The following is a 17,707-nucleotide window of genomic DNA, read 5'->3' on the forward strand; positions in this document are numbered from 1 at the left end:
GCAAATATCCACGAAACGGGAGTTGCAGTCTTTTCTGCTAGCGTTTTAAAACACTAATTTAAGCAACGGTATTTCGCAATTTCGATTTTTTGTAAACCTGGAATGATGTATCAAGGTCTAAAGTAATCGTTTTATCAATTTTTGAAAAATTAAGAAAAAAGTGAAAATTTCCCTTCTCGCTACCTTAAGAATACACTGGCTTGTGATTGGCTGTGGCTGCCAAGTTCTTCTCAGCCTTGAGTCTAATTGGTTCAGGTGGGAATGCCTACAATGAACATTTAGGAAGGTACAAATCAGTGGTTAATTTTCCTGGATTAAAAATATGGTAATAATTAACATGGCGATAATTTTGCTTCACTTAAAGTTCACTTTATTTAATTTTAGAAGTGCCTTCCAAACTCAATTTCAGGATCATGAACCAAAAATCCAAAAAGTCAGATTTCAAATGTTTGTCTATGACAATCACAACATTTCATAGGAGTGGCAATTATGATGGGTTTTGATGGGTTCTAAAAGTCACAGTGACTTTCACACTAAGTCTGAAATCCAGCCATTCAGAGTATCCCAGTGCTCTCAAGAATGGCCGGGTGAAATGCTATGTAAATATATAGACGACACAGAATTCTATCTCATCACTGATTGGCTGTCTCCATGACTTCAGTACATTACCATAGCAACTCACTTGCCCATACTGACTTGTACATGAGGCCTTCTAGACTGATTCACTAGTCTATTATTCATAGATTTGTCAAAGTCTCACGATAATAGACAGCACCTAGTCTAAAAGTCTTTTTGAAATTTTGACCATCAAAAAGCCATCAAATTGTAGTAATTATTAGCAGTCGAAATTAAACAGTTTACATTATTTATTAACATGTATATGAGAATGATATCTAGAAGAAAATTACACATTGTTATGATTTGATTTCCATATCAAAGTAAACTTCACCTACTGTTATGTCCAGTTACATGTCACTGCCACCACTACTACTATTGGCACACTCATCATGCTTGAACTTTGGTAATATTTGCATGCTAAATTTCACTTCTGAATATGCCATAGAATTTTTAAAATAGTGACTGTAAAAAAATAAATACTATATTAAAGGGCTGTGTTTGTCACGCCACATTCTTTTCGATATGGGTCCCATACTAGTGAAGTTTACAACACTACATACATAAATACATTAAAATACATTGTTTGTATACATAAAATTTGAACATGAGGTGTGCTACAACCTCCTCCCTTTAACACTTAAACTAAAAATTATGATTATTGTATACTGAATGGTTAAAATATGAATTGTGTTGACGACAGACTGTCATTTTTATTTTAAAAGCAAACATTTTACTTTGTTGCCAATGCATCTCTACCACCAACTGTATTTATATGTGTTATACATCACTTCTTGTTACCCATAGGTACTTGGTTACTGCTGTGTCTGTTCATTTGTCTTTAATGTAGACGATAAGATACAAGTGACGTCTGTAGTCCTGAGATGGCTGGAACAAGTAGACATCAAGTCAGTAGGGTGAGTTAATGAATGTGGATAGCAAACTAGGATTATGTGTTTTGTCATTTTTATTTCACTTACCTTTAGTACTGATAATATCTGTATAATTTAATTACAAAATCTTTATAGAAAGCTTTGTAAATTGTCAGGAGTTTATTGTTTCAGCTTTCTCTTCATCAATAATTGAGGTTCCATGATATTTTATTTCGGACTTTATCCTTACTGACATGGCTAGAATACTAGAGTAGTGAATGTCACTCTTGGGTAAATAAAAGCCAGGCTGTACATTTGTAGTTGTTTCTAATCATTTTATTTTTGTTGTCATTTACGTTGCCAGTCAAAACTGATAATTTAAAAATTAATCAATGTTTTGTATTTTGTATTTTTTTTACCATTTTGATACAATAACGCTATAATAATTGGTGATAGTTTATAATATTTCTTTGTATCCTTTTCTTCATGTGCAGAAATCCCTCTTTCACTGTTGAGTGGAGTAGTTTTAGAACACCGACTGCTCAAATAGTTAGTGGATGTAGACCAGTGAGAGCACGGGGAGCGTACCGCATAGCTCATTCCCACGATGGTCTCACCCTTGCTGTTGCCGCCAATCAGAGATCTCCCCATAATAACAGAGTCATATTCATATCACTACTGACATCCACTGCACAGGTGTCTGATTTGAAAGGATGTGGTACTAAAGCTCCAAACCCGCCTCCCAATCTAGCGAGGTAAGTCTGTATGTAATGAAGTCAGCTGAATTATAATAGCGCCCTCTAGCAGATTTATGTTGAAAACTTTTGTTTTTTTTCAGCAAATTCAACCACCATTGTTCATAGGATAATATGGTACATGTACATTAAAACCAATTCATCATGGACTTTCTATGTGTTCATTGTCCTGTACTTTCTGTACACAAATGTAGCTATAACTCGGACACTTACTATTCTCTGCCTTATTTTTCTCCTCCAGGTCATTTTGGGTAACAGACATGAAATGGACATGTGATGATTTGTTTATAGTGTGTATGACTAAAAGAGGTTCTCTAGCAATAATGACAAGGCTAGGGGAACCTGTCCGATTGGAAAGCCAGGGATGCTCAGTCGAGCTTGGACCAGATATGTATTTGCCATTTCATCCACTTATTTCATACACGTGAGTTGGATTACTTGATTCCCAATGCAATATTTTGACACAGTTTGTATAATACAATATCAACACCTGCTTAACCTTTTCACCAGTCGACTTTCCCACCCAAATATTTCTGCACTTTCCTTCATATTTCTGGAAATGTTATTCAATATTTCTGGAAATGAATCCTTAATTTTGAAGTAAACAGACCAAATTTGTGTAAATTTTCAGTTTTTACTCAATCAATTTGGCTGCAGACTATAAACAGGATTATTTTGTGTTGAAAAGAGGGAACTGGTGGTGAAAACATTAATACATACTTTTAAACTTTTAGAACACCACCATTTTACCCACCGACATGTTGTTGCAGCGATTTACACCTTTTTATGTAATTTTCTATACAGTGTTTATTAATTTGGAACTAAATGAATGTAATGTCCCACTGGCTATAGATTCTGATCAGAATCTCTAGAAAAAAAATATTACGAGAATATCGCAAAGTCAGTACCGTGATTGTATTGACATAACAGAGGTCGAAGTGATCCATACTGCCTGATTGCAGCGTTTGCGCTATTCTTGTGATACCTTATAATTATACATGTACATCAGGGGTACCAATGAAAGTGTAGCTTTTTAATGAAAATCACAGCTTTGACACCGTGCAGCATAGCTTGGTCAGGAAAAGCTTAGCTGCAGGAATGAAATCCGCTAGTTTTGACATCGAGAACTCAAGCTTTGAACATATTTTGATGTTGAGGGCAATCAGTGAAGTTCAGGTTCAATTTCATTTCTAAAAAGTTTCAGCCACCATTTTACGAAACTTGCAGAGAAATCTCAATTCCAATTTTCGAAGCGAACATTCTATTCTTATACATGTAATTGGATTTTATGATAGTGTAAAGACGTGGTTGCTAGTGTTGACAATGTCTGTTTTCCAGAGTTTGTAAAAGCTCACAAAGATTTAAAAGTTAGTATCATATGAGATGAATATTTAGCTTCTCTTCCTTTCATTTATGCACTAGCCACCACGTCTTTACACTATCATAAAATCCAAGTACATGTATAAGAATAGAACGTCCTGCTAGCCTGTTCGCTTTGAAAATTGGAGTTGAGATTTCTCTGCAAGTTTCGTAAAATGGTGGCTGAAACTTTCTAGAAATGAAATTGAACCTGAACCTCACTGATCGCGGCATATTACACAGCATAACTTGGTGATTTTGTTGAGAAAACGAGTAAAATACTTACCGTCGCTAACGCTGCTTTTGGAGGCAGCCATGTTGTGTACGCCCTCAACATCAAAATATGTTCAAAGCTTGAGTTCTCGATGTCAAAACTAGTGGATTTCATTCCTGCAGCTAAGCTTTTCCTGACCAAGCTATGCTGCACGGTGTCAAAGCTGTGATTTTCATTAAAAAGCTACACTTTCATTGGTACCCCTGTACATGTAATTATACCGGTAACAGCATTTTGTGAGGTTTGTCCCTCATTTGTATATTCCTGTCATTGTTGGTGTATCTGATGTGAACAAAAAGGAAAGGAAAATGTTTGAATGTGACACATGTGTGACAAAAGTTTACTTCAAATAGTTGAACTGTTGTTATTATTTTGCATGTTTTCTGGCTTTTTTTATTGGTTATTCTTTCATCAAATAGTCCTGGTGGATATATATGGTCAGTGTGATTTGTGCATTGCAGCAACAACTTTTCACAATTACAAGATTTTTTTAACTGTAGAATCTCAATGTTTTGAATACAATAAATACAACACAATAAATACATTGGAGTTGAGAGAGCATCTGTTTTCAAGGCCTGAAACATTGGAATAATACAGGGAATATTGAATTGAACCTACATGTAGGCAATTGTCTTTATTGCCTCTGTCAGTTCAAACCTGCATATATCCCTAATTTAGTTTTGGTTTTTTCAATCCAATGTCTTCATGTTTTATTAACCCCATAAATGATTACATAATGCGTTATAAATTCTTTTGTGAATTTATCATTAAAGTATTTATTGTTTCCAGCTCTAAAAAGGAACAACATGAAAAAATTCAGCAACAGCACCAGCCGCAGTCACCCACCAGTTCTATGATGTCAGAAGTGGATATAATGAAACAGAAATTCTCTGTTTCTACCCATCCGTCGTTACCACTTCTGCTTTGTTCAGATGGATACTTAGTCACCGTTATACAGCTTCCTGAAGACTCCTCTTGTGCTAATCTGATGAAAACTTTCCTGGCAGAAGCTAGACTCAAACTCAACAAAATAAGCGAGCAACACAATATACACACCGCTTTACTACCCACCATAAAATTTGATCAGACCGACAGCCTTCCAAAGCGTCGGGTGCAAATCAACTACCAATTTGAGCAAGCAGGGGATACTATGGGTTTAAGTACAGGAAGTTCTATGTCGCCAAGTGAGTTTCTAGGACTGAATGATCTTGATGAGGGAAAGTTAATGTTCGGTGATGGTATGGATGAATTCAATAGGACTGGTGGGTCGCGAGGAGAGACTCCGGATTTTGACACCACAAAGCATCTACAGGCCGTGCAGACATCACTGCAAGCTGCTTGGGGATTGGGAATCTCATATACCGGCATATGGACAACACAACTTGATAAAATCATGGTGATTACCGTTGACAGTATGATAAAGCTGTGTGAGCTGTTGTTGAAAACAGCACCAGATTCTAAAGTGTCTAAGATAGAGCAGGACGATGGCCTGCTGCAGAGGATTTTTAAACTCTTTGCAACATCGCCAGACATGTATCGAATACTGATGTTGCTTCGTCATGCTCTTAGCGTACTGGGTTGGGATACTGTACATCAAAATTCCTCTTCTTATACTCTACGACTCGTAACAGGTCTATGCCAAACCTTACTGCAGACCGACACACGACAGTCTTACTTCAAAACGCTGGCCTGCTGTTACCACATCCTACTGTATTCAGAGAAGGCGATAAACAACGCATACAGCTGGCTTCCAAAAGCCATGAATATAGACTCTTCAGCATCAGAGTTTGAATTTCATCTTTCAGACAATGTAGAGGGCACGGTTCTCTGTCGGCAGTTGACTCGTCGACGTGCTAGTCTGCGAGCGTTTGACTATGAGGGTTCATTAAGTGCGAGAAGTCAGCGCGGCTCTATGAGTGCAAGAAGTTTACGAGACTCTGTACGTGAAGCCAGAGAGGAGATTGATCAGCTCAAGATTGTGGAGGAAAGTGTTGTATCATTGAAACACACTCCAGCAAAAAGGTGAGTGATCAGTATGTCATTCCTATTTATCAATTTATTTTTGCAGAAAAACAATGCTAACTAGTGCTTGACATATAAAATAAAATCATGTAAAACTGTCTTGAATTACAAAAAATCAGCAACCATAGTTTATTAATAACAAGGATTCCTTTGCAGGCTTATGTAATGTATTGTTCGCAGTGACAATCCCATATAACAAATGTTTATGAAATAAAAATGTCTTGGCTGCTATCTAATATTGAAAATAAATTACAAGTTTTGATAAGTGAACTGAGCCAAATTATTTACCAGATTATACATTAACATGTGTTCAATTGGTTCACAGGCTAATGTTAAGTTGGAAGTCTCTGTATAGACAGCTACTACGATACCATTCCAAGTTATCACACAGACTCACTAAAGCTAGTGATATTACTGACAGTATGGATAATAAAATTGTTGTGAAACAGCAGAAGGTGATCTTATTGTTATGTGCAACGCAGGTGAAACTACATGATTTAGGATTTGATATTGTAGAAGATAGAACATGGAAGAGGAATCTCAATCGAGTATTTCTCAAAGGTGAGATTAAAATGTAATAGTGGTTGGGGTAGGTCTGTCTTTATAGGAGCATTTTCTTTAAAATTACACTGTCATTAATGGATTTCTGCTCTTAAAAATACACTGTCATTACTGTCTTTAAAGGTACACTGTCATTAATGGATCTCTGTCTTTAAAGGTACACTGTCATTTGAAGAGCTCTGCCTTTAAAGTTACACTATCATTAAAGTAATCTTGGTACCAGTTTAAAAATGAAAATTATTGTTTCCATAGGTGCTATGCATTATGAAGCTGGTCATCTCTCGCAGGCCATCGAAACCTGGCGGGACATAGCTGAAGAGATCAGCATGGCTGAAAACCCATCCCTGACATCATATCCCTTATTAGAAACACAGTCACTGTTAGCTGTGTTGTACACTCAGCTACAACAATCTAATCTGATGGGTGCTCTGCAGCTTGTGGATTCGTTAATCGACTGTTATTCTGAGCTGCCGGGCTTGGGTGGTTCACGCTCATTCAAGCAGCAGCTCAAGCTTTGTAAATCTGATGCTTCCTTCATGTCTGTGTTCACCAACATGCTAGGTCCACAGGTAAGATAAGATATGTTTGCTTGGATCCTGTTTCTCTGTTGTCAAATAAAAGCGTAACCATGTAAATCATAAAATGGATTAGAAGTATGTTCTCAACTTTAAAAGATATGTCATTTGTGTTGATTGTATTGCCTCTTCATGAATCGGAATACTGTAGAATACTTTATTTAAGCTGGAAATAATTTTCGCTGAAAACACTTTTTTACTGATTTTTGACAAATTGAATGTAAAACATAGGAAAAAATGTATTTTCACTGAATCATCCCGTCAGCAAAAATAGCGAAAATTAATTCCAAGCGAAAATAAAGTATTTCACAGTAGTAAAATTTTGTATCAGAGATAACTAATTTAAAGTAAACCATGAAATAAATAGTTTGAATTATAGCGCCGTCACTTTCCGTTCAAGAAGGGGGCTGGTTGATTACTAGCTCACAGAATTTATTTGCTAATTTGCCAGGCATTCTGCAGACAAAATTGGAATGTTTTTACACTGGAGCGTGCAAGTTTCTAAAATAACGGCAAAACTTGAAACTTTAGCCTCAAAACATATCATCCTCATCCTAAGATATTCTTCATTCTATGCTGTTCATTGATTGAGTACATTTCAGATTCCTCACTGACCTCATTGCAATGTTTATTTTGTCTAGGAAGCGGCTCCTATCCTCCCGTGTGTCAATAGGACCAGTATAAAACCTGTTGTAGAATCCTTGTCTAGGTTCATGGCGTTATACTTCAGCAATCGATCATTGTATATATATCCTCCACATGCTGCGGCACCATTAAAACCTCTCTACAATAAAGATATAGTACATGGTAAGTGTGTGCAGTGCTAGTGTACATGTAGTGTAACATAGTATGTGGATGTATGGTTCAATCCAGAAATGAGAGTGGATTCCCATGACTACTTCTACTTCTAATTCAATGGTGGTTGGATTCCGTGTAGGAATGGATGATATTAGCACACCTAGTGCATAATGTCTACTTTCAACTTTTTGCTTTATTTTTGAAAAGATTTCACATGTATAAATCCATCTTATAATTGGGCCATTATGAGCTCATCAACACCGTTAATCAGGACTAGTTTGGATTTCCATTATCAAATATAAAATTTTGAACTTGGTAAATTAGCATATGAACATAGTTATATTTGGAAATCCTACTCTGTATGGTGGCACAATGGAACTCAGCAACACCATAAGTAGGAACTATAGTTTCGGATTTCCATTACTGTATGGTAAATGGTGATTTGGAAATAAAACTTTGTATGACTTATACACCCATGGAAATTATACCCTGTATGAAGTAAACACACAAGCTCATCAACAGGGAGGGTACAGATATAAACTGGAATGGCCCATTGTTAGAACAGGTTATTCACTTCTGTAAAGATATAACCTATCTTTATTTGTTAAAGATGAAAATCTCACTTAGACAGAGCTGCTGTATAATGCCCAGCACATATATGGAATATTTTTCAGATAAATACATGAACTGCACATGTTACTTCAGTCAGTTATTATCATATCATTAAACAATCCAATTATGTATCTGCTCTATCAGAAGTGCATCTCTTGTAGAAGCCTATGTAAACCGAGAGTTGCCAATGTTGTACATTGTATAAGTACGACTTACGTGCTAAATTAACATGGATACAAGTTACCTATAATCAGCAAACAATATGCAGGTGAAAGTTCCTTTTAACTGTGCCTCTTTATTGTTCTGATTTTCAGTCAAAGAGCTGCAGTTATCATAGTCATCTGTATTTACTTTGTTACAGCTTGCCGTGTAATTCCTTTGTATCATGAAGATGTATCATTTTCAATCCGGCAACAAGACTTGTCTGAAATCTGGACTAGCGACAGAGCACTGCAGTTGTTGCTTGTTGCTGGTTTGTTACCTGAAGCCATATGGTTTGCTAAAGAGCTGGGAGACTGGAAAAGTGCCTTTGTGTTGGGTGTAACTTACATTAAATACAAGGATCAACACCTAGATAAAGAAGACATTGGGTAAGTAGTATTTTGTCCCTGCTCTTCATGACCCAACCGGTACTAGCTATGATGTTACTTTTGAGAACAAATATGAGATTACAGCTGAAGAGAATTTTAAAATTCACTGTGAAAATCAAGACACAGCTTCTTTTATTCTCACATCCTACCACGGAATGATGTGAATAATGAACATTTTCCCCTTTAGTGGTCAGAACGGCCTAGAAGTGGCAAGTTACTCTTCTCTTGCACCCCTCCCTACCAAATCAGTCTATCATCATCAAAGTTACTGTGACCAACTGGCCTTAGGACCCACATGAGATTGTCACTGCAACAAAATTTCACAATTTTTACCAACTCTCATGGAATTTCAGCAGTAGTCTCAGTTTCAAATTGTTCATTTATTTATTCTCAGTTTTGATGTCAGTGCGGATCTTCCCGAGGATCTGCACCCTTTGACAATCATGCAGTCCAGTCTAGAATACCTGGTGGAAGCCGCCGTTCCTGGAATGCCATTTAAAATAGATGAGGAGAGTGGGACGCTACGACCTCCTTCATCACCTGTTGGATTGAAGAGAAGTCCCTCAGCTGCATCCTTAGCATCAATGGGTAGGTAAAATTGACAATTTCCATATAACTGTAAATCCCACTAGAAGATTCTTGACTAATATTATTACTATATATCACAAAAGTCAGTTTAACCGATTTCCACAACTCCAGTAAAATTTCACTGCTACATGTTTGAGAAGATTTGTCTCACTAAACAAGTGCAAAGCACAGTGTCATGTCTTTTGTCTCGGTTGATTAAACCATGATTTCGCAATCCCTCATGGTTGCACCAGTACATAATAAATAAAATGATGAATAAGTATATTTTGTTGCTACGGTGTAAGGGTTTGTTTTATGTAAATTTACATTGTATATATCATCAGGCTGCTATCAGTGAGTTGTTCCCTCTTTCTTGGTAATACAATGTATATGCATATTCGTTTTATTCAAATCTTGGCACTTCACTGTTTCAGTATTATTTTTTTCTATTTAACATTCTTTTTTGATTACTTTGCAATATACAAAAAAGGTAGATAATACTCAAAATCTTGTCCAAAATCAAAGTATATTTTGTGATCTACTTTTATATACAACAGTTTTGAAAGTGGGTTTATTAAAAACTTGTATCAGTAATTTAGTCATGCACTATTAATGATGTCATCTTTTTCGTAATCAGGTTCTTTCAATGTAGATGAAGAAGCAAATGTTGAACAGGTGTCTAAGACTATAACAGACATGTTAACAGCGGCGGCAATTTCTGGACTGGATGCAACACCATGGTTGTTGACTAAAATAATAGATCGATGTAAGTCACTGGTTTCGCAGTTGAATGGATTGGTACCTGATGGTCTCTACCTACCAGCCCCTCCTTTGTACTGTCCTCAGCCAGCTACTGCCTCTGCTGTAAGTATGAAAACAGATTCCTTCATGTTATGAACCTTTCAAAAAAAAAGCACTGATAAGTCTTAGTGATTAACTTATTAGTACAGAAGAGACAAAACATTGTGTTTTGACATTAAGTGAATAAAATAATGATTCTGAGCTTTGAATTCAGTATGACTGACAGGTCATATGTCAACAGGCACATGGCCTTGACTGAAACCCAATACAGTACAGTACAATACAATACACAAGAGATCAAATTAAAATCAATCTCATCTGACACAAGTTTAAGTCACAGCTTGCTCCATATTAAAAGTTATAAATCTACCGTGTCTTGTTTGTGGGGAAATGTGTTGACAGTAACTTTTGTTATTAATCTAGCTGCCTATTTTTCGATTTAACTCCTAACAAATTGGTGGAATTTGTGACAGGCCTAAATATTATATCTTGCAAGATTGGGGATCATTGTAGCTTTACTAATTTGAATATATTTTGGCTTGGATATTAATTTTACATGTAATAGTGATTTATATCCACTCCGTGATTTACATAATTTTATATTCACACACCGAACAATGTTCACTAGTCAGTTTGATTTTTAGTAAGATCTTGTAATCTACTGGACAAAGCATTGTAGGTGCTACCATATCATCAAAAAACACTGAGATTTCACAATTACCTGGGTTGATACGAATCATGTTGTATTTATATTAAACACAGGCTAGAATTAGAGCTTGTGAGAATGATGGTGTGAGTCGTAAGGATAAAATATACCACATGAAGGTTTGTAAAATCTGTTTACAACGTGCATGTGCATGTCTGTTTCAGGGGAATATCTGGTTCCTTTGCATGACAGTCTTCAATAGTAGGTTTTCACAGTCACTGTAGGTTTATTACTCTCTAATCATCTGATTGTAGTATTCAGATTTCAATTATTTATTTCCATGAACAGACGATGTAAATTTAACAACTCACAGAAAAAACTGGCTTGCAACCTTAGATGCTTATAGATTTGATTTTTAATCGATGTCATAAACTCAAGAATCTCGCACTATAACAATTTTTTCAGTGCTCATTGGAATGAAGTAGTTTCAGATGTACAAATGTTTTGCTTTGTTTAAAGTTTTAGCTCACCTTTCTTGGGCACAGTTTCAATGGCTTCACTATGTTTAATGCTATAAATAACTTATTTTGTTTAGTGTTATGCTCTGTTCTTGGAACATCTTGGCTCAAACAACTTAACTCCATGTGCAATGTGAATGGAATGTATTTGGGTCATTGCCTGGCTGTATTTACCCAATTAACTGCCAGTATTCTGAACAATTTTCTCATAACGTCCATTGGATTTATTTGACACAACATTACCAAAACAGATGAAAATACTTAACTATAACATACATGTATGGCTGAGATTTTGTTAATGGCATTGGATTACAGTTGGAAACACTTGTAAACACTGAGAACACACATGTGAACACTAAGAACATGCCTGATATGTCTTTCATAACACTGGATTACAGTTGGAAACACTTGTAAACACTGAGAACACACATGTGAACACTGAGAACACACATGTAAACACTGAGAACACACATGTGAACACTGAGAACATGATATGTCTTTCATAACACTGGATTACAGATATAAACACATTTGAACATGTGAAAGCTTGAGAACATATATGTTAACACTGAGAACATCAAAAACATGCAAGTGAGCACCGCTAAAAACAATCTTGTGAACACAGAACATATATGGACACTGATAATACACATGTGAAAACTTAGAATATGACATTCAACATATATCATACGCCTAACACTGGATTACCTATTATTTCAATTAAAGTTGAAATGTTAAGAGTAATAATTTTAATTGCACACGTTTTAGAGCATGCCTGATTACAAAATTAAAAAAACATTTCAAATACTCAGATAGCAGTCATCATTTCTATGAATCCCTGTTTTGATGGTTTCTGTATCTCTGTTATTTTGATGATAGACTGAAGAAACAGAAGAAGTGATACAAGAAAGACAACTTCGCCATGATATAGCTAACACTATACAATTGTTTTTACTGGTACTGACGTCCGCTAATTGCACCTTATCCTGTACCAAGTGGTACGTTGAACAACTCGTAGACCTACAGGATACTTTAATAGCTGCAACGGTATGTTAATTATATATGCACATTTTTCAGCCATTAATATTACCATATTTGACGATGCACTTGTTTATCTTACTATTAAATGAAGTTGTCACTGGGAGACAAATCTGGATCAGTTCTTGATTTCTCTCCTGTATGAATGTTCATTGCTTAAAGAGTCCTGTATGATGTAGTCTTCAGATATACATTGTAGTTAAAATCTAAAATATTGCTGTCAATATACAGTTAAAAGGGAACCAAGGGTATAAGTAGGGAAATATGGCTGCCCAAATTAGTTTGCTAATTTGACATATAAAGCCAGTAGTATCATGGCAGTGTTTCGGGATGTGTTACAGTTACAATGTTTTGAGGCCAAACTGTGACTTCTTACAAATCTTGAATGAACCATGAATATGTGCACAATTTCACTTGTCTGTTGGGGTGATTGTCAGTGGTCATTGTCTGACTATGACCATCAGTACAAACTAGAGTACATTTTGCTCAAATCACCAAAGAAACTATTGGTTTTGTGAGAATTACATCCCATTGGATGGTGATATAAATCTGTCAGTCCAGTTTGCAGTTCTTGTTCTTAGTGCACTCTGCAAGATACCAGCAATCTTCTCTAATCGAACCTACCGGATTCTGACGTAAATTCGCCCATCCGAAAAATTGCCCTGGTACTACATGTGGACCTCTCAGATTTGTTCATTTCGTGATGATATCTTCAATTATCTAATTTTGATGAATATTTTTGTCATTTTTGGTGAAAAGTGATATTTTTGAATTCTTGTTAAAAACAGCAAGTCTGATTGCTTTGATACTATACATATTGTTCATTTTATAATGATATCTTCAGTTCTTTAATTGAAATGTGCATTGCTAACAGCGGAGCTATCTCAGCCGACAGGATGCTTGTTTTAAAAACCCAAACTGCCGTTTAACGTCCCAGGGCGAATTTACGACAGAATCCGGTATAATCAGGATTTTTCTCCTGCTCTCCTGTCTTCCAAATAAATAAATAATTAAAAACAGAACTATAACATGACCAAAAAATCTGATCTGTCTTCAGGGGGATGAAGAAGAGGTTTCGTTTGTTATTGACATTCCAAAGTCTTTAATTGATCATGTGGATCTAGGTGTGGATTTAATCCAAGACATGAAAGCCCCACCACCAGTGGCACAGACGCTGACATGTTTCAGAGATCTCTGTACACTGGTCTGGTTGCTGCATGTCAGGGACAAGTTTTCTGCATGTGCTAGGAAGTACCAATCCAGTCGAGAAAAGTCTGTTCAATTTAAGGTGAGTTGATCATATCTAGTCATTATCATGTTGTATGTACATGTAGTCTGTATATTGAGTGGGTTGTTGAGTAATGTTAAAGTTGCATATAGCTTAATATTTTCCTATAGCTTTTTTGGAGTTTCGGGACTATTATGTAAAATATTTGGTGTCTGAATTTGTGCAAATTGCATAAAATAATTGAGGTTTAATCCATATCCACACTTGTTCCAAATTATTGTGGTCCTTTTTTGTTTCTAACATCAATGCAGTCAAATACAAACATGGACTATGTTATTGGCAATTATTTGTTTTATTACCTTAGTGTGAAGCTATTCATATTTACTGATTGTTCATGGTGTCATGTCCATTGATGTCATCTTTACATTTTTAACTTCTTTTTAAACTGACCAGTCCACTTGCTTTAATACTTGGCATATATGTACCTTGGACCGCTCTAAGGTTTGTTCATTTTGTGATAATACTTGTACCTTCAATTTTCTAATTTTAGTGAATATTTTTGTCATTTTTGGTAAAAAAAATGTCATTTTGACTTTTTTTTAAATTGCTAGCTCATTTGCTCAGGTCTAAAAAGTGTATACAAGTTTATTTTGCGAAAGTTATATGAAAAGTATTATCATGTGCTGTCTTATGAGAAAGAACATGTATATAACAGAAACCTAGATACCAGTGTAAAAATACCAATTGTCATCATTTTCCGATTTATAGTCTTCACTTCAGCTTGAACTGGTGAATTATTTTATCTTATTAGCCTCATGACACCATTGAATTCAGTGAGATTTTACATCTTCTTTTGGACACTCTGAAATGGGGGCTGTGTTTACTACCGTTCACTCACTACCTAGACATGGAGTCTGGAATTCAAGACATGGTGCTGACTCTTTTATCTGAGTTACCAACAACAAAGAACACTGCAAATATATTAGCTGAGTATTTCTACCATCCAGATGTTGTGTCACCTGCCGTGGAGGAGAAATTCCAAAGGTTTGTAATTCCCATTCATTCTGGTTGTCTACACATTTTGGTATAGAGCTAGTATTATAATGCAACTGTCAAATAATTTTAACTGGAATTAATTTACTCTGGAAAGACTTTGAGTGTTTTGCATGGAATTTATATTCACTGATTTTTGACAATTTAAATGTAAAATATGGGCAAAAAGGTTAGCTAGATCATCCCTTCAGCAAAAATAAAGTAATTTACAGTGGTATTTAGTAAAATACCTTAAAACCTGATAACCAGAAACTCTCTTCTGCATGTGCGAGAGAACCGAAGAAGTTCTTCTAATAAAAAAAAAAAAAAAAATCGCTAATGGCTTCTCTTTCTATATTGTAACAGTATTATTCCTAACATTGCAAGTACATGTAGTGGTTGCATCAATTTCAATATGGAAGAGACCATGTAATCTGAGTCGCACAGTGTCTCATAATGTTTATTTTACCTGGAATTAATTTTTGCTGAAAAGACTTTCTGGGTGTTTTGTATGGTATTTCTTTTTAATGTAATTAAATTATAAATAATTAGTTGCAATTAAATTAAATAATTAGTTGAATGTAAAATATTAAATCAAATTCTAAGCAAAAATAAAGTATCTTACAGTACTTGGTTTCTATGTAAAATGGAAATACCAAGTGTACTCTGTATATAATATTTAATACACTTTCTTAAATAAATCAACATTATCGCCAGATGTACCCCTTGTGAAAATGGTTGTGTCCTGAAGTGTTTTGAAAGTATCAAAGTCAAAACAAATCCCACTAGCAATGTTTCTACAAATATTCCAATATTGCAAGGGTAGTAGTAACCAACAGAAAAACTGTGATTTTCAGAAATATCTTTCCTTTTCGGAGTCTATGTGGATATCAGACATTATTCACTGACTACATGTGCTGTAAACCAATTTGAATGTTGAGCAAAAATTTAAAATTTGTGTAGTAGTGAAGCTCATCCTCTAAGTATGTTTATTTTGTATTCTGAAAGATGTATGGAGATCATGAAAACAGTACATGTCCCACAATCGAGGTATGGGACCAGTGATTCAGATGATGCAAGACCAATCAGTCCAGGAAAAAACAAACGAAAACTGCCGCCTCAACCCAAACCACTGGCAGATTACTTCCAGGAGAGGTGTAAAGAGAAGCAGAGTGATCTAGAAACGAGAAGTCAGAGGCACGGAACTCTGGAGATGCAGGTGTTCAGCACGGTAAGCGAGACTTCCAAGCCGAAACTGCCAGTTGTTGGAGCGAGAGAGTTTGAAAGCAGTGAGCTCTTCCTAGAATTCCTTGATACTTTCTTCCTAGTGTCGTTCAATAAGCTGACATCAGCGTCGGAGAGCTCTGTTGATTTGAAAGTCAATCTTCCTCTCTTGGCACCATTCAGTGAAGCCATAAAAGAACAGGAGTTGACTTCTATTTCACATAAAGTCATCAAGAGTATTCATCAGAGGCATGGTATCAGTTTGCAGTCCCCATCATTATCACGCAGTCAGAGTTATCAAGAAATCTCCCCTCGCACCAAGCTTGACTTTATAGAGATTCGCAAGATGAAGGACCATGGGAACAAAAGTCCCTCTCCAAGACGTCGTGGGGGTCTGTTCAGGAGCTACAGCTTTTCAGAATCTCTTGTTCAGAAAAGTAAACCAGTGATACAGGTGGTTCATAAACGATATGGCAGCCAAGGGAGCATTCCTACGCCGGAAAAAGAGGCTGTAATATCGAGAAGTCAGAGTGAAAGTGGAGCTGATGGTCAAAGAGTCGGATTCACACCCAGAAGGTATCCATCATCTGACTCTCTCCCCGGTGAAGTAATCAAGCTAGGTAGGAGGAGCTCCAGCATGACTGATGTTGCATCCCTTGGAAGTGATATATTTGTTAACGCAGGACTTTCACATGGTTTCTCACCTTATGCCAACATTAATGTCAAACTGGATCCTAAATATGACGATGTGACACAGCTGATGGAATGGCTCACTCGATGGTCTGGAAAGCATCACATCATCTCGCAGCGTAAACAAAGCCTTACACAAGGTGCTGGCTTACCATTCGGTCAGCCTGCTATGAGAGTAAATCTTCCTTTGCAGCTAGTCCATAACTGCCTCTGGCTGAATGACAATAAATATGCTCATCCAGAACAAGGTGATGAGGATCCTGACAAAACGATTGAAAAAAGTCCAGTATTTTTATATAATGTGACTGAAGAAGAACTCCTAACCGGTGAAGACACCTCACCCAAAGAGTCCAAACAGAAAAAAGGACGGAAAGAGAAAAAGAAAGAAAAAAAGGAGAAAAAAAAGAAGAAGAAATCTAAGCGAGCTAAAAGTGTTCAAATTGAAGACAGGGATGAAGAGGAAGTGCAGGTGGAACGCTGGCACACTACCCAGAGATTACGAAGACAGCTTGATTACTCTATACCAGAGCGAAGTGAATCACCCTATCAAGGTAGATCTCCAGCACCGAGTAACCTGACTGAGGATATGACAGCAGTCAGTCCACTGCCTTCTATAATGTCACCATTTGCAGAGAGAACAGACCAGGTAATGTCTATATATCAGTTATGATACAGTAGGGATTCCTCGCCCTTAGTCATTTTTAGAAGTTTTCGCTTTAGAATAAACTCAATTCAAGCCCCTTCATACAACAACTAATGCTTATAAACTGATTTCTCTTAGATGGTGACACCCGATGAGGGCAGCAGAGCGACACCACTTTTCAGTGAGCCACTGGACTCACAAATGGAACCATTGAAGGTCACTTTTGAGATCCAGGAAAATCAAAAAGAAAGGTGGGTACTTAATTTAATGGTCCTGCATACAATACT

The 17,707-nt window shown here is 36.3% G+C and overlaps 1 protein-coding gene across 1 annotated transcript in view; it reads left to right on the forward strand.

Annotated features, from left to right (window-relative positions):
- Nucleotides 1-17,707, forward strand: part of LOC102808262 (uncharacterized) — a 56,074-nt gene that overhangs the window by 13,765 nt on the left and 24,602 nt on the right. The window contains exons 6-21 of the mRNA XM_085503433.1: nucleotides 1,423-1,532; nucleotides 1,982-2,242; nucleotides 2,484-2,666; nucleotides 4,665-5,897; nucleotides 6,223-6,458; nucleotides 6,711-7,027; nucleotides 7,675-7,840; nucleotides 8,805-9,033; nucleotides 9,428-9,621; nucleotides 10,238-10,464; nucleotides 11,164-11,226; nucleotides 12,445-12,612; nucleotides 13,661-13,891; nucleotides 14,643-14,875; nucleotides 15,872-17,423; nucleotides 17,559-17,671. Of these exons, the coding sequence (XP_085359559.1) occupies nucleotides 1,423-1,532; nucleotides 1,982-2,242; nucleotides 2,484-2,666; nucleotides 4,665-5,897; nucleotides 6,223-6,458; nucleotides 6,711-7,027; nucleotides 7,675-7,840; nucleotides 8,805-9,033; nucleotides 9,428-9,621; nucleotides 10,238-10,464; nucleotides 11,164-11,226; nucleotides 12,445-12,612; nucleotides 13,661-13,891; nucleotides 14,643-14,875; nucleotides 15,872-17,423; nucleotides 17,559-17,671 (5,516 nt within the window). The remainder of the gene's footprint in view (nucleotides 1-1,422; nucleotides 1,533-1,981; nucleotides 2,243-2,483; nucleotides 2,667-4,664; nucleotides 5,898-6,222; nucleotides 6,459-6,710; nucleotides 7,028-7,674; nucleotides 7,841-8,804; nucleotides 9,034-9,427; nucleotides 9,622-10,237; nucleotides 10,465-11,163; nucleotides 11,227-12,444; nucleotides 12,613-13,660; nucleotides 13,892-14,642; nucleotides 14,876-15,871; nucleotides 17,424-17,558; nucleotides 17,672-17,707) is intronic.

This window comes from Saccoglossus kowalevskii, chromosome 9 (assembly GCF_978046115.1).
Source record: "Saccoglossus kowalevskii chromosome 9, keSacKowa6.1, whole genome shotgun sequence".
NCBI classification, from domain to species: domain Eukaryota; kingdom Metazoa; phylum Hemichordata; class Enteropneusta; family Harrimaniidae; genus Saccoglossus; species Saccoglossus kowalevskii.